This window comes from Lissotriton vulgaris, chromosome 1_1, assembly GCF_964263255.1.
Source record: "Lissotriton vulgaris chromosome 1_1, aLisVul1.2, whole genome shotgun sequence".
Lineage (NCBI taxonomy): Eukaryota > Metazoa > Chordata > Amphibia > Caudata > Salamandridae > Lissotriton > Lissotriton vulgaris.
In genome coordinates, this window is record NC_141685.1 from 1668664920 (window position 1) to 1668686476 (window position 21557).

Here is a 21557-nt window from a genome sequence, read left to right on the forward strand (position 1 = left end):
AGAGTTAACTCTTGAGCACACCATATATAAGAAAACTCAGGCGAAGGATACAAATTCCAAAATTTCGTTTGTGTAAGGGTTCATCGTCCTGGACAACATTGCGATGGGGTAACTGTAAGCTACAAAAACAAGACAAAAAGCACGTTTATATTCAGATCTACCAAATAGTGCTGATATGTTACCATTTCCTCTGTACTTTCTTTCATCCCTTTCCTACCTCCAATCACATGGCACTGCTCGTAGGCATCACGGTCTCGCACATCCAGCAACAGGAATGGGCAGTCAGCGTAGGGTTTGTCTAGCGTTCTGGGGCTCTGGTTTGCTTCAGAATCAGTTTTGCCCTTTGTGCCTTTCCCAACGTCCAGCTCTCCCACACCACTGATGACACTGTTGGAAATCAGGTACATCGGTCACAGCCCTAAACTGAGCTTTACCAGTAAATGAAATCTAAACTTGCTTCTCCATACTATCCTACATCTTCAGAATGTGAAACATTATAACTACATAACAACCTTCAACTACATCACCCTCATTTACTTCATCTTCCTTTATATTATCGTCGAGATCTGTACCAGCACAACTAGCATTTGTTCAGAGGGACCTCTTTTATTCATAGTTGCATTATTTAACATCATTAATGGAAGAGCTTCCGTTATACATGGATATGAATGCCGGTGAAAGGTGCTCTTATTCATAGCATGGGGCATAAAAGTCAGTTTTTTCCACTTAGATACCAGGGGCCGCTGAGCATCTGCAACACAAACATACCAACTACCTCAAGGCTCTGAAGGGAGGGGGGGGGGAGTGGAGGCTGTTTGTCTTAAGGTGGGGGGGAGAAGGACCTTAAGGATTCAGTGACCATCCTGTCTTCTTCATCTAGACTGGAAGCCTTTTGGACACTGGTACAAGAATGCCAATTTCACATATCTTACTAAATAGATGTGATATAATGAGACACAATCTGAGAAGTCGATAGCCTGAAAGAATATGTACAATTTCCGAGCCATCCAGACTCTAATTGCTTGCATGATTGACAGTAATAAAAATCTTTCATGGTCCTGTAGAAAGATTAAGTAAAATGACCTGCCATCCTTCAATTGTTCTTCAATAACTATTGGGGAGAGGATGTAGCATTATGGCTAGAGAGGTCGACCTCAAAGCTGGGGAACCGGGTTCGAGTCCTGGCAACGATGCTCAACATCCTGTGATTCTGAGCATATCACTCAATCTCCCCGTACCTGACAAAATTGAATGGGCTCATCTGTAACGCAATTGGTGGTGATGTAAAGCGCTCTGATACCAGATGTCCTTGGGTCTAGTTTGCGCTATATAAAACTCTTTTAAAAAAAGGCATTGTTATTTACAATACCAAAAGCAACACCATTGCATTGCCTGGTGTCCGTGAAGACGGCGCACGCTTATTACAGTTGCAAAAACAAAACAAAGAGTGTGATGGGGGCAGAGCCCTGTGGTGCTTTGAGTGCTGCGCCCAGCTCGGCAGTGGCAATGCCGCCCGATAGGGGCTCCCCGCACTTTATCCGGGGCTAATCCTATCATTTCTATAAGGCATTTGCGATCGCTTGTGTTTACAAATTAAGCACTGTCATGATCCCGATTGCTGTGTGGGTGTAGAGTGGCAGACCTGCTGGAGAGTGTAGGCGCCTGTCTCCTGCTAGAGACACATTAAAGGTCTAACCCACAGGATTTAATCTCCTACATCTAACGTTATTTTCACGCCTTTAAAAGGAGTGGAAAGTATTTTTAACGCAGTTCTCATGCTGCTCAGTGGAAGAAATACCCACAGCAACCAAAATAACTCCTTCCGTCTGCTTTCACTAGAACCATGTAAATGCATCCATATGGCACTGAATCCATTTATGAACCAGAGAAGTGCGGCAACCAACACTCTTTACACCTTATTATAGTTATATTATAGTTATCCTTTTCTCTCCTGCCTTTATCCTTCTTTGTGCCCAATATTCAGGATCACTAGTTCTGTGGCTGTGGGTTTTCCACAAAGTCCTTATCACGCTTGCCATACACTGCAACATAATGTGTCACAAAATAAATTACAAGTACACACTGTGTTATTATTTTATGAAAAAATATAATACTTTTTATTAAGGTAACATGCCCAGAAATCTTAAGAACATACATAATCAACAACATTACTTTTTTACGCTAATACTACATTTTTCCTTACATACTCCCACTATCCCTACTCTTTATCCTCCCCATTTATCGTTTCGGTCTTAACATTTTCTGCACACAATTTTCTTTTTCTTCCATATACTTTTTATCTTCGTGCAACATTTTCTCTTTCATTCGTGTTAAATGGTTTGCGCATCCATTGCTACATAATTACAAGGTTCTTACTGCACTAGACGTGTAATTGCATGCACCTTGCTCAGGCAAGATTTGCAGATTGCTGCTATTGGCTACCGGTCGCTTTCCAGTCTTCTGGCAGGGGGCGCGCATCCTCCTGCCACAAAAGAGAGGGCTAAACACCTTGGAGCCTCTGATGCGGAACGTCCCCGGTTCACCATCCCCGGTGCATGTGCACTGCTTATGTCACGCTTGGCCGCAGGCAACCCATAATATTGTTTTACAGGAAGGTGGCCCCTGCTCCTCTGCGCCGGGCCATTCCCTGTCCAGCCCGTCCGTTGACCGCGCTGCCTAATCCTTTCTGAGAGGCCCGTGTGTATCCACTGGAAGAACCTTCTCTTTAAGGGGTCTCGCCGCCACCGGTGATGGGCCGTTCATGTGACAGCAGTGGCTCTAGCTCTGAGTGATGGCGAAGGAGAGCGACAGGTGCTGATGAAAAGGAGGGACAAAGAAGAAAGGAAGGCAGGAGAGAAGAGGAGATGACAAGACATGTGAGATGGGGAAATAAGGCACGGAGAACACAGCATGAGGAAGGCATAGATATACAAATACAAAGAACTATACTGAAGGCATGTGATAGGAAGAAACTATTACTGAAAAAAACAAGCGATGAGCTAATTAGAAACAGATGGCCCTCTAAAGATAAGAAATTGCTTCACGACAGCCGTGAAGAAGACGATCCAGTCCGGATGCGCCAGACGAAAAGGGGAAAGGGCAGCAATAAAAAAGGCTCCGTTCGAATCCGAGGCCAGCGTTTTACACGATGACTTCAGCCAATGGAAATGAGGGGCGGGGTTTCAAGTCCCCTTCTGAAACCCCTCATCCACAATATATCTTGCAGAAGGAGAAGCGTATGCGCGCTGCAACGTTAGGCGAGACCTAAAAAAGGTTGTTTGTGGGGAGGAGCCAAGATGGCGGTCGGAGTGGACGCGTAGGCTCCCGGCTCTGCAAGCCTCCGAGCCCCGCATTGCGATCCTGCTCATGATCCTGTGATCGCGCTATAGCGGGGGCCGGTGAATGCGCACAGGCATCACTCGCGTGATCCCGATGTCTCTGCCTGCCTTTTAACCGGAGAAATCCTCGAAGGTAGCTGGCGGCCTCACCAACCCTGGAGCCGGGACCTCTGCCGCGAAATACGGCCGGGTATCAGCTGATCAACAGCGGCCAGCTGAGCCTGGCGGAGCTGGTCCTCCGGGACGAAATCACTACCGAGGGGAAAACAAAAGTAACGCTTCTTCTGCAGGAGCGCTGCTTGTCACGCTACGCGATCGGAGTACTTCCTCGAGATGGGGCTCACTGGGCATACTATTTAATTGCTCGAAGTTGGAGGTGAGCTGTATTGTTTCCATTTTCGAACTTACCCGGTTTTCGCGGGCCGCTCCCGAATTTGCTGCTAACCCTGAGTCGGAGAGGGGATGACCATTACCGGAGACCGCTCCTTAGACGTGTGCTTTGGAGGCCCTGGAGATTCGGATTGCGGCCCGCCCGAGCTGGCCTCGCCCCTGCTTCACCTCCATTCTTCCTACAAGGTGGAAACGCCTGATGGCTGCCTGAATAAGATGGAGTGCATTAACATGCCTATTGAAGTGCTATGTGATGGGAAGCGCAAATCACCGCGTCAAGATATGGTGTTGGGAATACAGCCTGCACTGTCCTGTAGCGACGTTCTTGCTGCCCTTGGTGACTTACAGTCCGTGTGGGAGGATGGTTCCCGAGAGTTGGGAAGAAAGCTGGACGATATCGCGCTCACACTGGGGCGACTACGGTCAGATGGCTCCCAGATGTGTGAGGATCTGCCTCTGCATGTCTTTGAGGTGGATACTATGGTTCCACATTGGTGCGGAGGGGAATGGATGATCCCGAACTGCGTTGGTGCCTGCGGACAGCTGTCCGTCTGCTTCTACTATACTGAAGGATTTTTCTCACAGCTGAGGACTGTGGCTTCGTCCTTTGTTCCGCCACTACTGGCCCAGACACTGTTCTCGCAACTGTTGGCTCCAGTGACTACCTCCTCCTTCCTCTCCCTTGTTCCCTTGCTGTGGAATTCGTGTCATCGGATGGAACTGGGGGTGATGGTCGCCAGTGCAGATGGATCTATTGGTGATCGGCAACGTCCATTTTGTATTTGCATGCCGCTCTTCCGCCTTGCGAGGACATTTTGTTCTTTTGTGTTGGCTGGGACGGGCTTCACTCGGCGGGCATACCTTGAGGGACTCACTCGAACAGGCCAGGGCTAAGAGGTTCTCCTTCACGGTTGATGTTTAATTGGCTGGCGGGGGATCGGATCGGAGTGTTCCTATGACACACTTATTTGCGCAGTATGTGATACCTCTCCCCATTTTCTACCGTATTGATTGCCTACTGTTGTTGACTGTTGCTCTTGGGGTGGAGGATACATTTATGACCTTTTTCTTTTCTTTCTTTCTCTTTTCTATATCTATATTTCGGGTACTCTTTTCCTGGGCGACAGACACACTGCTAGGGTGGAGGTAGGCCGTAGCCTCTGCATGAGTGTAGGGTGGGAGTTGGGGGGGGGGGGTTGTTTTGTGCGTTTTAAGTTCCTATGGGCCTTTATTTCTTCTCTTCCTTTCCTTAGTTCTCTTCATCTTTTCTTTCCCTTCTTCTGGATCAGCTGGGAGGCTCGGTAGGGGGTGGGTAATGACTGGTACGAAACATGAATATGTGCTCTTTTTCCTGATATGCGTATCAATGTGCCGCTCTTCCGACTGTGTTTTACGCTCTTTTGATATCCTGTGGTATGCATTGCCCACTCTGTGCCTTGGCGGATTGTATGGCTTCTGATCCTTCTTCTTTTCTAAACTCTAAAATTCACCTTAAAATTTAAAAAACGAACCTTAATTCCTCCTGTGTCTCAGCAGTCCGATATGCCTTCAATGTAATTTGGAATGCTCGCTATTTTGTGTTGAGGTACTACTGAGTCACCGTATAATTTGCGTATGTGCTTCAATTGACGCCGAGGCCGGCCGGATGGTTGTAGGCCCGTAATTGTCTGCGGATATTGCACAATAAAGGTTTTACAATTTTTTTTAAAATAAATTAAAAAAAAGGTTGTAAATCCTATACTTTTTTTATTCTTTATTTTCATTTCAGTGTCAGGAGTTTACATACATTATTAAACAACAATCATCTCCATTATTAACGAGTCAATGTTGTACACACTTCAGCATATATAGACCAAAAGTTATCAGTACATTTTAGGTACGCATCATAGACAACATTCCCATAGAACACCCCTCCCTACCCTCCATGCATGATCGGTGCAAATGTGACAGTGGGTCTCTCTGAACGTTATGGACGGTCTTCAGGGGTAGAGGATGTATCTGGCGGTTCACAGATGTTCCCTCGGTATTCATTCCGTTTCCCCCATATTCTGGACCACTTTTTGGGGCATCCCCGGTGCGTATAGACTGCTTTCTCAGCTACCATCGCTGCATCAATATCATTCTCCCATTGTGCTTGCGTGGGCACCTCCCCGGATCCCCAGTTCCTGGCTATATTCCTCTTTGCCGTCGCCAACCCAAGTGTAGCCCAAGTTCGTAGTCCCAGATTTAGGTCTGTTGGTCGCCATAAAATGTAATAGGCAGCACCTAGGATCTTGTTGGTCCTCCACCCCTTTTGCCTCCGAAATCGCGTTTAGGACGTGTTCCCAGTAAAGTTGTATTTTTGGAAAGTCCCATATTATATGGAAATATGTTCCTATCTGACCTCATCCCCTAAGGCAGAGTGGGTCGGCCGTCTGCCCGAGCTTGTGTATCGTGGTGCGGGGGTAGTATATACGATGCAGCACTTTAAGTTGCACTAGCTTTAAGCGAGATGGGATTGCTGCCTCCCTGGCTGATGCTAGCGCGTTCATCCAATCCGAGTCCTCTATGTCTCCCAACTCCACCTCCCATTTGCTACGTAAAACGACAATCGTTTGTGATGTGGCTTTTTTATCCATGTGGTCTGTAAGGATTCAGTCTTTGAGGGGCAAGGATTCGACTAGTGTAGTGCTTAGGGGGATGGCGCTTTGAAGGGCGTGTTTAATTTGGGCGTAGCGGTAGGCCTCAGTGTTTGCTAGCCTGTATTTCTCTTGAAAGAGCTGCGAATGTAACAATTTCTCCCTTCACCCACAGATCGCCAATTTTTGTAATACCGATTAGGTCCCATTGCCTGAATCCCTTAGTGTTCGCTAGGGTGCCTAAGCTGCGTGTTTCCCATAGCGGAGTGGCCAGTGTTAGTACTCCCTCCCATCCCAGGACCCTCCGTGCAGTTTGCCAAATTTTTACTGTGTGAGCCGTGGGGCCTGTTAATGCGTGCCGTCGTTTGTTTGTATAACATATATAAATCATCACACGCTCCACCAGTAGCACACTCCGGTCCAGTCTATAGGCCGGTTGGTCTTGAGGAGCCATTGATTAATGATCTCCATGTGTGCCGACCAGTAATATAATCAAACACTGGGCAAGGCTATCCCCCGTCATACCAGCTACGTATCAATTTAGATTGTGCTATGCGTGCAGGTTTTCCGTGGTAAACAGCCTTTACAACGAAACTTTTACAACGTACTACCATTACGATGCAACCATTACAACGCAAACCATTACAACGCATTGCGCTGGGGGGCGCTTTAGGATAGGGAATAGATTTAATTTACTATCCAACACCTTCCCTACTATCCACGGGGACTGGAGTTAGTATAGTAAATTAAACTATTCACTATCCAGCACCCCAAAGCGCTCTGCGTTGTAATGGTATGCGTTGTAAAAACTGCGTTGTAACGGCATGCGTGGTAAAAGCATGCGTTGTAACATCATACATCCGTTTTCCGTCCCATAGCAAGGAGGTAATTTCCGCTTCGATGGCCTTAAAATAGGAAGTAGGTACCGGGAAAGGGGTATTCTGGAGCGTATAGAGGAACCTAGGAAGCGCCAGCATTTTAAAGAGGGCTGCTCTTCCCAGACGTGTCAATGGGAGGGCTCTCCTGTGTGTAACATCAGATTTTAGTCGCTTTAGGGGTTGTAGCAGCTTTTCGTCCATAAATACGTTAGCTTGTGGGGTAATGTAGATTCCTAAGTATTTAAACTCCCTGGTCACTATTTGTAAGGATCAACAAAAAATGGAGGGAGAAGGAGGTTAGACCAAACCAGGTCGGCCTCCCGTCAGTATATGCAATACAGGAACCCAATGTGAAGGGTCCAGAGACCTGGTTGGTATTGTGTGGTTACTGCTTACTAAGTCAGTGTGTACCAAATTATGTAAGAAAGAAAAATTTCTTTCTAGAGTCCCCTCACTCACCGGGGTTGCCCCACAGTGATATGCTTCATCATTGGGGCCATCCCAGTTCTCTACGAAAAGGGGCGTGCTGCGACAAGGCGACTACGCTGGAGCACTGGTTTTGTGAGATGACTATGTGTGGTGTAAGTGTGGTGATGGTGGAGTGGGTGTGAAATTAAAAATACCGTGCTAAATACCGGTCGGGTGAGGAGCCATCAGGTAGTACCGAGCGGGTTTGCCGATAGGAACAATGTTTCCACGAGGCGTTCCTGCCCTTGCCTAAGACCATGGGGTGTAATCAAACACTCGTTTACCATTTCAAGTAAATTACAAACCGTATGTACAAAAACACGCATGTTTTATTATTAACAGCGTATAATATAAATAATTTGTATTTATTTTTACAACACTTTTCATTTGAATACAGGAGTGGCAATACAGGGCTGGACCCTGTATGGTCCTGATGAAAAGCTTGGGGGAGCTTGAAACATGTTGACCATAACACTGATCTAGCTCAATTAAAGTTAGAATACAGTGTTACCCCTTTTTAATTTTTACACCACACTAGGAGCAAAATAAATTGTTGAGGCCCACTAGCACGGTATTTTTAATTTCACACCCACTCCACCATCACCACACTTACACCACACATAGTCATCTCACAAAACCAGTGCTCCAGCGTAGTCGCCTTGTCGCAGCACGCCCCTTTTCGTAGAGAACTGGGACGGCCCCAATGATGAAGCATGTCACCGTGGGGCAACCCCGGTGAGTGAGGGGACTCTAGAAAGACATTTTTCTTTCTTACATAATTTGGTACACACTGACTTAGTAAGCAGTAACCACACAATACCACTATTTGTAAGGGACAGTCAGGGGGGAGCGTAGGCACTAGGCTGTGCAGCAAATACAGCAACAACTTTGCCCAATTTATGGTGTACCCGGACAGCTTACCATATGTCGTGATAGCAGTCCCATCAGGAACTCTGTCGGGGACGTTAGATATATCAGCACGTCATCCGCATAAAGGGAGATCCTGTCCTCCCAATCTGCTTCCCATGTTATCCCTCGGAGTAACAGCGACGTGCGTATCCACGTCGCCAGGGGTTCTAATATTAACGCAAAGAGGAGCGGGGAGAGCGGGCATCCCTGCTGTGTTCCCCGTCCCAATGTGATTTCTCTTGAGATATGACCATTTGCCACTACGTGTGCCAGAGGCGCCGTGCACAGTAATTTGACCCACCCACAAAATTTGGGGCCAAAACCCATCCTGCGAAGTACTGCGAAGAGGAACGGCCATTCCACTAAGTCGAACGCCATCGTGGCATCTAAGGAGAAGATGGCTGCATCTTCCTGGAGCAAATGAGTACAGGCTAATACCCCGTTAAGGCGTCGTAGGTTAAGGGAGGTGTTCCGTCCAGGCATGAAGCCTGACTGGTTGGGGTGGACCAATGTCGCAAGGTGCGACTGTAGTCTGAGCGCCAGTGCTTTCGCCAATATCTTTGCTTCAGCGTTCATTAGGGATATCGGTCGATAGGATGAGGATTGCTCCAGAGGTTTACCTGGCTTGTGGATCGCCACAATTGTGGCCAATCGTCGGTCTTTAGGTAGCATACCTTGCGCTAAACAGTCAGTGTACATATTAAGTAAGTGGGGGGTGATCTTATTTGCTACCTTTTTGTAAAGCTCCACCGGTAAGCCATTAGGCCCCATCGCCGCTATCGCTTTCCCGACCTCCTCCGATGTCAGGTCCTCCTCAAGTGTATGTATGTCCTCTAGGGAGATTGTGGTCAGTGGTATATCGTGTAAGAATCCCATGCATCCCTCTACCGTTGCTGTAACTCGTGGCATATATACCCTTTCATAATAGGTGGCCAATTCCTCCACTATCAGACGGGGATCTGTGGTATGTGTATCATCTCCCAATGTTAGTTGGGCGATCCACCTTTCTGCCCTTTCCTTCCTTTCTAACCACGCAAACATTTTCCCTGTCCTGTCCCCCGCTCGTATATCTTGTGCAGAGTGTCTGTGTGCCGAGTCTTTGCCATGTCCTCCTTATATGCACGATATTCCTGAGCTGTTAGTGTCATCGTTCGCGCTGTGGTAGGGTCGGGAGTCATTGTGTGTGTTGTTTCCGCCTGCTGTGCTGCCGCTTCTAGGGAGTCAAGGGCCTACCTGTGTTCCCGCTTATGTTGGGTAATAGTCGATGTGGCCTGTCCCCTAATTACAGATTTATATGCCTCCCAGAGAATGGACGGTGAGTCTACTGTCGATACATTTTTGGCAAAATAGTGTTCCGTAGTGGTTACTAACGTCTTGGCAATCTTACAGTTCTTTAGGTAGCCAGGGTGCAGTGGGAAGATTCTCGGTCTTCGGGGAAGCTGTGTAGTGTAGGTAAATTGAATCGGGGAGTGGTCTGAGATCCCCTGTGGTAGGTGTTCAATCACCGTGACCTGCTCTGGAGCCACCGCTAATGTCAATATATAGTCTATCCTGGATAGACTGTTATGAGCCCCCGAGTGGAAGGTGTACTGGCACTCAGTCGGGTGCTAGCCTCCACATGTCGGTCAGTCCCATGGAATCTATGAATTCCCTAAGGGTCTGATTGGATCTGGCATCACCTCGGGGTGGCTTACGGTAAAGTGTTGCGTCGACCACTGTATTAAGATCTTCCCCTATGATTAGTTCCCCCTCAAGTAAGTCGAGCAACAGTTTCCCAAGGTCATGGAAGGCTGTCTGGTGAAGCGTCGCGGGGATATATGCACTGATCATATTGTATACACGCCCCTCCCATTGGCAAGTGATTGCTGCGAATCGTCCCTGGTCATCCGTCCAAGTTTTCTTGATCACCAGTGGAGAGCTCCTCTGTATCAGCACACCCACCCCCCCGGAGCATCCAGTGGTGAACTCCGCATGCACGGCCATTTTAAACCCCCAGCGGTTTAGTGCTTTGCAGGCCATTCCAGTCAGGTGCGTTTCTTGTAGTAGAACCACTGTGGGGGCCTTCCTCTTCAAGTATTGCAGGACTAGACCCATTTTAATCTTGTGGCCCAACCCGTTCACGTTCCAGGAAATGACATTCAAGGAGGGGGAGACCATTTGCTGTGTATGACCGTCAGTGTCTTGCACCTCGCTACCTAGCATTGCTTGTGTGGTGTGGTGTGAATCGTTCGACTGTGGTTCCCTCCCAAACCAGTATCAGGGCACAACCTGCGCAGGCGGGCCCCCCACTGCTATGCAACATCGCTCGTAATTGGACATCCATTGCCCGTACAGTTTGAACACCATCCTAAGGAGAGATTGTGAAACTTTAACATTCAAACACAACCAAATAAACAGTGTGATGCTGTAATCCCGTACCCCACACCCTGCCTCCCTGCCCGGTGGATCTGAAACCGTCCACCTCCCCAACTGAGCAGAGCGCTTACTATCCCTCGTAACTTGCATAACTTGTGAGGGCGAGTCATTAGCGACCATTTTGATCCCTCCCCTCGAAGATTGTCACGATAGCGCTGCATAGGTTCGATATCTCCTACCTGTTGGGAGTCCTCAGTTTCTTGTCGGCAGTGTCAACCGTCTGCTACGGTAGACCCCATTTTCAACTGTGCGTCCTGCCACCCCCGGCAACCCCACCGCATGGTTCCCTTCGAAATCGTCTGTCGGACCCTTCATTCCGCAGCCTAGCCTGGGATCATCCGTGAAGTAAAGTCAGGAAAGTCAGTTATCTGTGTGTCGCCCCTCTCCTCCCGGATTGTTGTGCGGTGAACCTCGGTTCCTTGGTCCACGAGCCGGACGCCATCCCTCCAGCCAGTCTCGTGCTTTCCCTGGGGACTCGAAAAACCACGTCTCGCCTTCAGATTCCACGCGCAGTCTGGCAGGAAAAATCATAGAGTACTTTATTTCTCAGGTGCGGAGCTCCTTCTTCACCTCCGTGAAGCTTCGTCGCCATTGTGCCACCGCCGCCGTGTAGTCAGGGTAGAAGGCAATCTCTGAATTCTCAATTTTGATTGGTGGGGCAATGCGTGCGGCCTGCAAAATGGCGTCGCTGAAGTTACAAATGCGCGCCAGGACTGGTCGTGGTGGATTCCCTAGGCGCGGCTTGCCACCAGGTACGTGGTGGGCGCGCTCCACCGAAAAATATTTGGAAAGTCCTCTTGTTTGGAGTTGATTTTGACACATCGTAGCCCAGAGGCGAAAGGTAAAAAATGAAACGCATAAGCAACAACCAATTCGAGGTCAAACCAGAGTATCATGAGAAGTGCAGGGACAAAAGTCACACCGTTCTTTAGCCCACTCTGCCACCCCAGTTCAGACATGGCCATATGCAAATCAGTCTGACCCTGTGCCTCATGGAAACAGTCCAGCCCGAACTGCCAAGCCATGCCTTCCCAGGACCGGAAACAAGCTTTCGAGGACCGGTTTCTGGCATTTCAGCAGTCTTCAGCCCGGCTTGCTTGAATCCAGTGGCAAGTGAGCAAGAGACTCACGTCTGAGCATACCCTGCCAATTTATGGCGAACAAATCGGTACAAAAGAGGGTGGTGCAGATCAGTCTGACCCTGTGCCTCATGGGAACAGTCCAGCCCGAACTGCCACGCCATGCCTTCCCTGGACCGGAAATAACTGGGGTGGCAGAGTGGGCTAAAGAACGGTGATGGAATAAACCCAGATCTCTAGACTGGGTGTGAGTGTTTGATTGGTACAGATGCCCCGTCCATCACCACCCCCTTTTGTACCGCTTTGTTCGCCATAAGTTGGCAGGGTATGCTCAGACGTGAGCCAATGAATGGCAGTGCATACAAGCACAACAAGGATTTGGGTCAGTAAGAAATGTCTTACCGGAGACGCAATGTAATCATAACCAAGAGAGGGAAACAGACCACCATCCTCCAAAGGAAAAGAGGGGTAAAAAGAAGAAACAATTTCTCCAAGCAGACGGAATTCACAAAAGATTAGAAATTGTATAATGGACCTTTGAGAAATAAAATCCTCATCACATCCTTTGAGGGAAAAATCCTTCAGAAAAAGGATAGTAAGGGCCACCTCAGAAAACAATCTTTTAAAAGATAGAACTATACCATCCAAGGGACTAACGTTCTAGAAGGAAATACCTGGATGAACATTTTGGCCACAACACTGACAAAAATGAGGAGTTAGATTACGACATCTGAATAACAACCAAACGGTAAAATGCCAAAATTGGCAAATAAACAATGCTTATAGGAAGAAAGGGAAATAAACTATTCCAGATAAGACAAGAAATTATATCCTCTCAGGAATGAAACAGAGAAAAAATAGAAAGGACAGTGGCACAGGACCAAAGTCACCTTGCGGCAGTCGTGGGATCTGAACATTGCCTTAGGTGGGTCTTGATAACCAATGCCCACTGAGTCATAGCTTAAGAAAGAACTCAAGATAGCAGTGGCAGGAAACCTTCCTGCCAATGCAAAGTAAAAGACAAACAGCAAGAACTTCCAATGCACTAGAAAAGGCCTTAGGCCCTAGCTAAAATTCTGCATAGGTCAAAGATTATGCCCCGCCCCCCTTTCCATTACTACCTAAATGGAAAGAAAGATAACAATAAATGAAAACATGCCCCCTGGCTATAAAAGATATTCATGATGACTGCGTGGGGCTTAATATCGTAATGGGTTGCTGAAGAAATAACAAACACTTCATGATTGTTAGAACCGGCTGTCTCTAGTTGGCAGAGGTATGCACTTCTGACAAATAGGGACACTCCTTCTCTAGTCAGGGCAAGGGGATCACACCCTTCGATAACCCCTGCTCACCCCCTCGGTAGCTTGGCAGAGCAGAACAGGCTTATCTCAGAGGCTGTGTGTTAAGCAATTACGACCACATACAGTAATAAAGTGAATACACTACAAATGGACACGACACAGTAGTATTATAAAAATAAGTATTTTTATATAAGGCTTAGCACAAGACCAAAATAACGGCAAAACTGTACACAATCGGAATAAATACGTTTGGGAAGGAAAAAGGATAGTTCAAAGGTAGTTTCTTTTGTAGCACGAAAAAGTCTTTTAGTATCAAGCAAATCTTCTTCTTGGAAACACAGTTCTTAGCAACAGGGTAACTCACACGGGAGCTACACAACGCCGGGGCAAAGATAATCCACAGGTTCGGCGTCGACCGCGAGGAGCGCTACGTCGGGCCTGGAGTCACACGGACCCCCAACAACACAGTACCTTAGGAAAATGAAGCACTCGATGATCAGCGGCGTCGAGCAATCCGGCGTCGCGTCTTCGGTGTCGATCAGGCCTCAGCAGGCGTTGTCGATGGTGCAGTTGCACAGAGTGAGCAGTGCTCACGGCGTCGAAGGGCACACGGTTGATGCGATCAGCAGCGGGGCAGACACGAGGTCCTCTGGAGTTAGAGCCGTACTCCCACTCACTGGCGTTGCTGCTGGCGTCGGTCGGGCCCAGCGTCCGATCGTCGTGATTGCTGGTCCTTTCAGAGGTGCTGGATTCACACTTCCAGCAAATAGCACTTTTAGCAGGTGAAGTCCTTTAGCCCTGTGACTTCAGCAGGAGACTGGCACTCTTCCAGTCCTTGGAGATTTTCTTAGCAAGCGTGAGAGTACACACACAGTTCCTCTCTCCTGGTTCCTTGGCAAAATAAAGAAGCACTGCAGGATTCCCCCAACAACAGCACACTGGCAGAAGGGGTAGGCAGTCCTTTAGATCAGCAGGCTTCTTGTCCTTGGTTACAGGGTTCCTTGTCAGAAGTGATCTGATTTGCTAGTTCAGGGGTCCTTCTCTTATACCCCTTTTCGTCTTTGATCCCTTTGTCTATGCCGGGGGTTTCCCAACACCCTGGGTCTGCGGTGGGTGGAGCTAGGCAGTAGCACCTGGCCTATTCATTGAGCCGGGCCGGGTCCTCAGACGCCCCGCAGGAGGTGGAGCCAGCATTGATACTGGCAGGAGCAGAGCTATCGCCCTCCTGGCAGGAGGTGGGGCTAGGATCGTCCATGGCAGGCACAGAGCCATCAGTCGCTTGGCAGGAGGTGGAGCCAGCATTGTATCAGGCAAGGCAGGCTATCAGCAACTACTCTCCCCCTACTCTCAACGTAAATGTCCCACTCATCCCACACTGACTCATCCAGACCTCTTGGAGCCACCCAGCTCCTGTCACACACACGTAAGACCAGCAGAGACCAGATATGGTTAGACAAGAAAATAGACACTTTCTAAAAGTACTACTTTCGAACCCAGAGTCCAAAAACCATCCACACCAACGGATGCGTAATTAAACCCCGAGTTCAGGGATAGCAAACTCGACATTGCACCGTACTCTCCGAGCCAGCTAGGATCATAGCGTTAACAATCCCGGCGGCCCATTCTATCCAACGGAGAGCAGGCTACCTCGCAATAGTGAAGCACGAAGATGGCGGCACTTCACAATCAGGACATGCCAACTTGGTCAGGCTTGTCCTACCTTACACTTACAATGCACCCTGCCCACAGGCCTACCATAGGGGTGACTAACATGAAGTTAAGGGAAGGTTGGAGGGGCTGGCAAGTAGGTATACCTGCGCAGCCGGCGTGACAGTGCAAGACTGCACGGGGGTCTCGCAATGACCGACCCGTAGACATTCTTTTACGAGGCCGCTCCTGTGGGTGGCACAACACGTGCTGCAAGCCCACGAGCGGCATTTGTATTTACAAGCCCCGGCACTCCTGGTGCACTAGACTAGGGACTGACAGTAAACCAAATAAGCCAAACATGGATACAATAGATACATCATTTTAACATAGGGAGCACTTGCGCTATGGCACTGATCAGCAGTGACACGGCGCCCAAAGCATATACCAGCAAAACATCGTAAAACAGTAGAGGCAAACAGAAAAATGGAGGAGAGACTCAAGCCAATGATGTCAGGTCTAACACGTGTCCCCTCCAGCTGAAATGTGGGGAGAACTACCCTTAACCTAGGGAGTCTTCATCACTAAGGCGGAAAAATCTGGACAGACCATCAGCATTGGCGTGATCTGTACCAGGGCGGTGTTCCACCGTAAAGTCCATCCCCTGTAGAGCAATGGACCACCTCAACAGTTTTGGATTCTCACCCCTCATTTGCATCAACCATCTGAGGGGCCTGTGGTCTGTCTGAACCCGGAAGTGAGTCCCAAACAGGTAGGGTCTTAGCTTCTTCAGCGCCCAGACCACAGCAAATGCTTCTCTCTCTATCGCACTCCACCTCGTTTCCCTGGGAAGTAACCTCCTACTGATGAAGGCTACAGGCAAGTCTCGGCCCTCTTCATTCACCTGAGCTAGAACAGCCCCCACGCCATGCTCTGAAGCGTCCGTCTGAACAATGAATTCTTTCGAAAAGTCGGGTGCCTGGAGTATAGGTGCTGTGCACATTGCAGTTTTCAGGGTGTCAAAGGCCGTTTGACAGGCATCAGTCCAGATCACGTTTCGTGGCTGCTTCCTGGAAGTCAGCGAAGTCAAGGGGTGCACAATGTTGCCGTAATCCTTGACAAACCTCCTGTAATAACCCGTGAGTCCTAAGAAGGCTCTCACCTGCATTTGGGTTTTGGGCGGGGCCCAAGCCAGGATGGTATCAATCTTGGGTTGCAGGGGGGTCACCTTACCGCTCCCTACTTGGTGCCCCAAGTACACCACAGAACCCTGCCCAATCTGGCACTTACTGGCTTTGATTGTGAGGCCTGCTCCGCGCAGGGCCAACAACACTTCCTGGAGGTGGCGCAAGTGTTCCTCCCAGCTGGCGCTGAACACTGCGATGTCGTCCAGGTAGGCGGCACTGAATTCCTCCAGTCCAGCCAAGACCTGGTTGACCAACCTCTGGAAGGTGGCAGGGGCATTCTTCATCCCAAAGGGCATCACCCGGAACTGGTATAGCCCATCTGGTGTGGAGAATGCTGACCTCTCTTTTGCCCCATCAGTCAAGGCGATCTGCCAGTACCCAGACGTTAAATCGAACGTACTAAGATACCGGGCAGCCCCCAACCGATCGATGAGCTCATCAGCTCTGGGGATGGGGTGCGCGTCAGTCTTCGTGACTGAATTGAGCCCTCGGTAGTCCACGCAGAACCGGAGTTCCGGTGAAGCACCAGGCGCTGCAGCCTTCGGGACCAAGACCACTGGGCTGGCCCAAGGACTGCTAGAGGACTCAATCACCCCTAACGCGAACATTTTGGAGACCTCCTCCTTAATGTACGCTCGGACCTTGTCAGTCACCCTGTAAGCCTTGTGCTTCACAGGAGGGCTGTCTCCGGTGTCAACGTCATGGACACACCAATGCGTGACACCCGGAACCAAGGAAAACAGATCCGGGAATTGCCCCAACAGTTGGTGACAATCCTGTCTCTGCTCAAGGATCAGTGTGTCAGAGAGGACCACACCATCCACTGACCCGTCTTGCTCTTTAGCATACAGGAGGTCAGGAAGAGGCTCACTCTCCTCCTCCATCCCATCATCTGTAGCTAGGAGCATGCCCACTTCGGACCTTTCTAAGTGGGGCTTCAAACGGTTGATATGCAGGACCCGCAAGGGGTTCCTGGGAGATTTCAAGCCCACCAGGTAGGTGACATCGCTCTTCTTCTCCACAACCTTAAACGGTCCAGTCCACCTGTCCTTGAGCGCACAAGGTTCCACAGGGGACATGACCCACACTTCCTGACCAGGCTGAAGCTCTACCAGAGTGGCATTCCGGTCGTACCATCGCTTCATCTCCTCCTGGCTGGCCTCCAGATTTGCCTGAGCAAGTTCTCTGAAGCGCCGAGTCTGGTTCCGAAAGGCAGCATGTATGTAGCTGTATACCGTATAAGAGCTCAAAGGGGCTGAACCCTAGAGCCTTCTGCGGCACCTCACGGTAAGCAAACAACAGGCATGGCAAGAGGACGTCCCATTTCCGCCTCATTGGTTCTTCAAGACCCATAATCATGCCTTTCAGGGTCCGGTTGAATCTCTCAACCAGCCCATTTCCTTGAGGGTGGTAAGGAGTGGTGAACTTGTAGGTTACCCCACACTCCTTCCACAGAGACTTCATATAGTTCGAAATGAAGTTGGTGCCTCGGTCGGACACCACCTCTCTGGGGAACCCCATCCGGGAGAAAACACCAATCAGTGCCCGTCCCACCACGGGGGCCGTCACTGTCCTGAGAGGGATAGCTTCCGGGTACCTCGTGGCATGGTCCACCAAGACCAGGATGAACCTGTTGCCCAGGGCTGTCTTGGGGTCCAGGGGCCCAACAATGTCAACACCCACCCGGTCAAAGGGGGTGCTGACCACCGGAAAAGGTTGGAGGGGAGCCTTCTGCTTCCTTCCGCTTTTCCCACTTGCCTGGCAAGTGCGACAAGTCTTGCAATGAATGTCTACATCCCTACGCATTTGAGGCCAATAAAAATGGGTGACAAGCCTGTCATAGGTCTTGTCCTGCCCCAGATGTCCAGCTAACGGTACGTCATGAGCCAAACCCAGTAGGAAGGCTCTGAAGCGCTGGGGTACCACCAGCACACGGGCTGACCCAGGCTCAGCAGCCTTAGGCTCGCTATACAGGAGGTCGTTCTCCCAGTACACAAAATGTGACCCTGACTGATCACCTGAGGATTGGGCTGAGGCCTGCTGCCTCATGCCCACAAGAGAAGGGCACACCTTCTGTTCCGCACAGAATTCCTCCCTGGAGGGACCATCATCCTGCTGCCAGTGGGTCAGCTCGGGCAGATCTCCCAGTTCGGCAATTTGTTCCCCTGTGGGCTCCAGGGCATCCCCCTCAGGGTCTACCTCCTCCTGGACCACGGGAACAACGGGGGCCGGTTTCCCGCGCCTCCTGCCTCTTCTCTTCACAGCTGGGTCCTGGGCCGTACTTTCAGGCTCCGGGACCCCATCAACACCCTTACTCGCTGTCATGGATCGAGTGGTTGCACACACCCACTCTGGCACACCCAACATTTTCAAGTGCGCCGCTCGCTCCACCTTAGCCCAAGGGGAGTCTTCCAAATCATTGCCCAGGAGACAATCGACAGGCATGGCGGGCCTCACAGCAACCTGAAGAGTACCTGAAACTCCCCCCCATTCAAAGGAAACCTGAGCCACCTCACACTCTTTCTGGGAGTTATCGGCAGCTATCACGGGGTAGAATGCGTGGGGAACCACCTGCTCTCTGGACACCAAGTGACACTTGACAGCTGTCACACTCGCTCCGGTGTCTCTGAGAGCTTCCACTCTATGGCCATTAATGGTCACCCACTGCCTATATTTACTAGTGTTACTAGGCAGAGGGGGTGGAGGGACCATTTGCATGTCTCCTAGCGAGACCAGGGACATTTCTGCGGGACCCCTCCCACCATGGACAACCATCTCCTCCCCTCCCAAGGCTACACTTGCCAACTGACGAGGGGGTGCACGCGGCCGTGCATTCGAATCCTTTTTGGGACACTGGGGGTCATAAAACCGGTGTCCCACCTGCCCACAACCGTAGCAGGTTAGGGGGCCCCTATGAACAGGTTTACCTGTCGGGGCCCCTGGCTTCTTCTCAGGGGGAGGCTGGGAACCTTTCCCTTGGTTCCCTTGGGGATTACTTTGGGGCCCTTTCTGAGACTCCTTCTGTTTACCCTTGTCCCCCCCACTCTTCTGCTGGGGACCCTGCCCACCTTTGGCTGAGTCTCCCACTGGACCCTTGTGGACCCTGGTACTGACCCAGCGGTCCGCCTCCTCAGCAAGTTTTCTAGGGTTAGATATCTTGCTATCAATCAGGTGCTGGCGCAGCTCTGGAAAACAGTTATTAGACAAGTGCTCCCACGCAAACAAATCATAAAGAGCTTCATAACTTTCCACTTTGCTGCCCTTTACCCAACCATCCATGGCTCTGCAAAAATAAGACACATATTCAACCCACGTCGTACCAGGCAACTTCTTACATTCTCTAAAAGCTTGTCTGTACTGCTCGGGGGTTAAACCATATCGCAACATTAAAGCATCTTTCATATGAGCATACGACATCCTATCCGCAACAGGCATGTCTAACAGGGTATCTCTTCCCTCATTCACAAAGCGACCCCACAACCCCGCTCCCCAATTCTTCTCAGGGACCTGGTGGGCCAACAATGCTAACTCATATGCTTTAAACCATTGACCAATATCTTCATTCTTATTGTAATCTTTGATCACATCTTTCGGGAAGTAAAACTTACTTTCTGCAGGCTCGGATGGAATGCTGCCACCAGAGGGATTCAACTCTAACTTTTTAGCTTGGATATCCAGTTCCCTCAACCTGGCTTCACGCTCCAAAGCTAACTTCTCTCGTTCAAACTCCAACTTTTTGATCTCTAAATCAGCTTCCCTTCTACCTCTTGCATTTTCTAACTCCAACTGCCCATTTATCTTTAGCCTTGCCATCTCCATGTTGTAAGCTCGCTCTTTCGCCCTTTCTTCTCTCTCTTCAGGGGAAAGACCTTTGGAGGAAACACTGCTTCCGGGAGAGGGCACAGGTCCATTCACTGGCACCTCCTCATCCCCTTCCTCTGTGGGTACCACCACCACATCAGAGGGATTTCTGGACTCCCACCAGGCCTGCAATGCTTTATAAAAATCATCTTTTCTCGAGAGGCCGGTGGTAGGAACTTCAAACTGGTTGCAAAAGTGTTTCAGTTCATCTTTCTTGTATTTCTTTAGCTTACTCCTCTCGAACTCTTCCACAACAACGATAGCAGGGGCAGTGACTCCGTTGTCACTCATGGTTAAAACTGGCAGTGTTCAGAAAATCAAGTTTCAGGAAAGCGGAGAACAAAAATAGGATCCTTCCGAATCAGATTGTGACTGCGTTATGGTCTGCTTTCACTACGTAGCGCACACTAATCACTGTACATGGGTCATAAATGCAAGGTCCAAATCCTCACCGCTGCATCCAATGTTAGAACCGGCTGTCTCTAGTTGGCAGAGGTATGCACTTCTGACAAATAGGGACACTCCTTCTCTAGTCAGGGCAAGGGGATCACACCCTTCGATAACCCCTGCTCACCCCCTCGGTAGCTTGGCAGAGCAGAACAGGCTTATCTCAGAGGCTGTGTGTTAAGCAATTACGACCACATACACTAATAAAGTGAATACACTACAAATGGACACGACACAGTAGTATTATAAAAATAAGTATTTTTATATAAGGCTTAGCACAAGACCAAAATAACGGCAAAACTGTACACAATCGGAATAAATACGTTTGGGAAGGAAAAAGGATAGTTCAAAGGTAGTTTCTTTTGTAGCACGAAAAAGTCTTTTAGTATCAAGCAAATCTTCTTCTTGGAAACACAGTTCTTAGCAACAGGGTAACTCACACGGGAGCTACACAACGCCGGGGCAAAGATAATCCACAGGTTCGGCGTCGACCGCGAGGAGCGCTACGTCGGGCCTGGAGTCACACGGACCCCCAACAACACAGTACCTTAGGAAAATGAAGCACTCGATGATCAGCGGCGTCGAGCAATCCGGCGTCGCGTCTTCGGTGTCGATCAGGCCTCAGCAGGCGTTGTCGATGGTGCAGTTGCACAGAGTGAGCAGTGCTCACGGCGTCGAAGGGCACACGGTTGATGTGATCAGCAGCGGGGCAGACACGAGGTCCTCTGGAGTTAGAGCCGTACTCCCACTCACTGGCGTTGCTGCTGGCGTCGGTCGGGCCCAGCGTCCGATCGTCGTGATTGCTGGTCCTTTCAGAGGTGCTGGATTCACACTTCCAGCAAATAGCACTTTTAGCAGGTGAAGTCCTTTAGCCCTGTGACTTCAGCAGGAGACTGGCACTCTTCCAGTCCTTGGAGATTTTCTTAGCAAGCGTGAGAGTACACACACAGTTCCTCTCTCCTGGTTCCTTGGCAAAATAAAGAAGCACTGCAGGATTCCCCCAACAACAGCACACT

The 21557-nt window shown here is 49.6% G+C and overlaps 1 protein-coding gene across 1 annotated transcript in view; it reads right to left on the reverse strand.

Annotated features, from left to right (window-relative positions):
- Nucleotides 1-21557, reverse strand: part of CEP41 (centrosomal protein 41) — a 115620-nt gene that overhangs the window by 10169 nt on the left and 83894 nt on the right. The window contains exons 7-8 of the mRNA XM_086918912.1: nucleotides 218-387; nucleotides 52-119 (exon numbers count right to left, since the gene is read on the reverse strand). Of these exons, the coding sequence (XP_086775038.1) occupies nucleotides 52-119; nucleotides 218-387 (238 nt within the window). The remainder of the gene's footprint in view (nucleotides 1-51; nucleotides 120-217; nucleotides 388-21557) is intronic.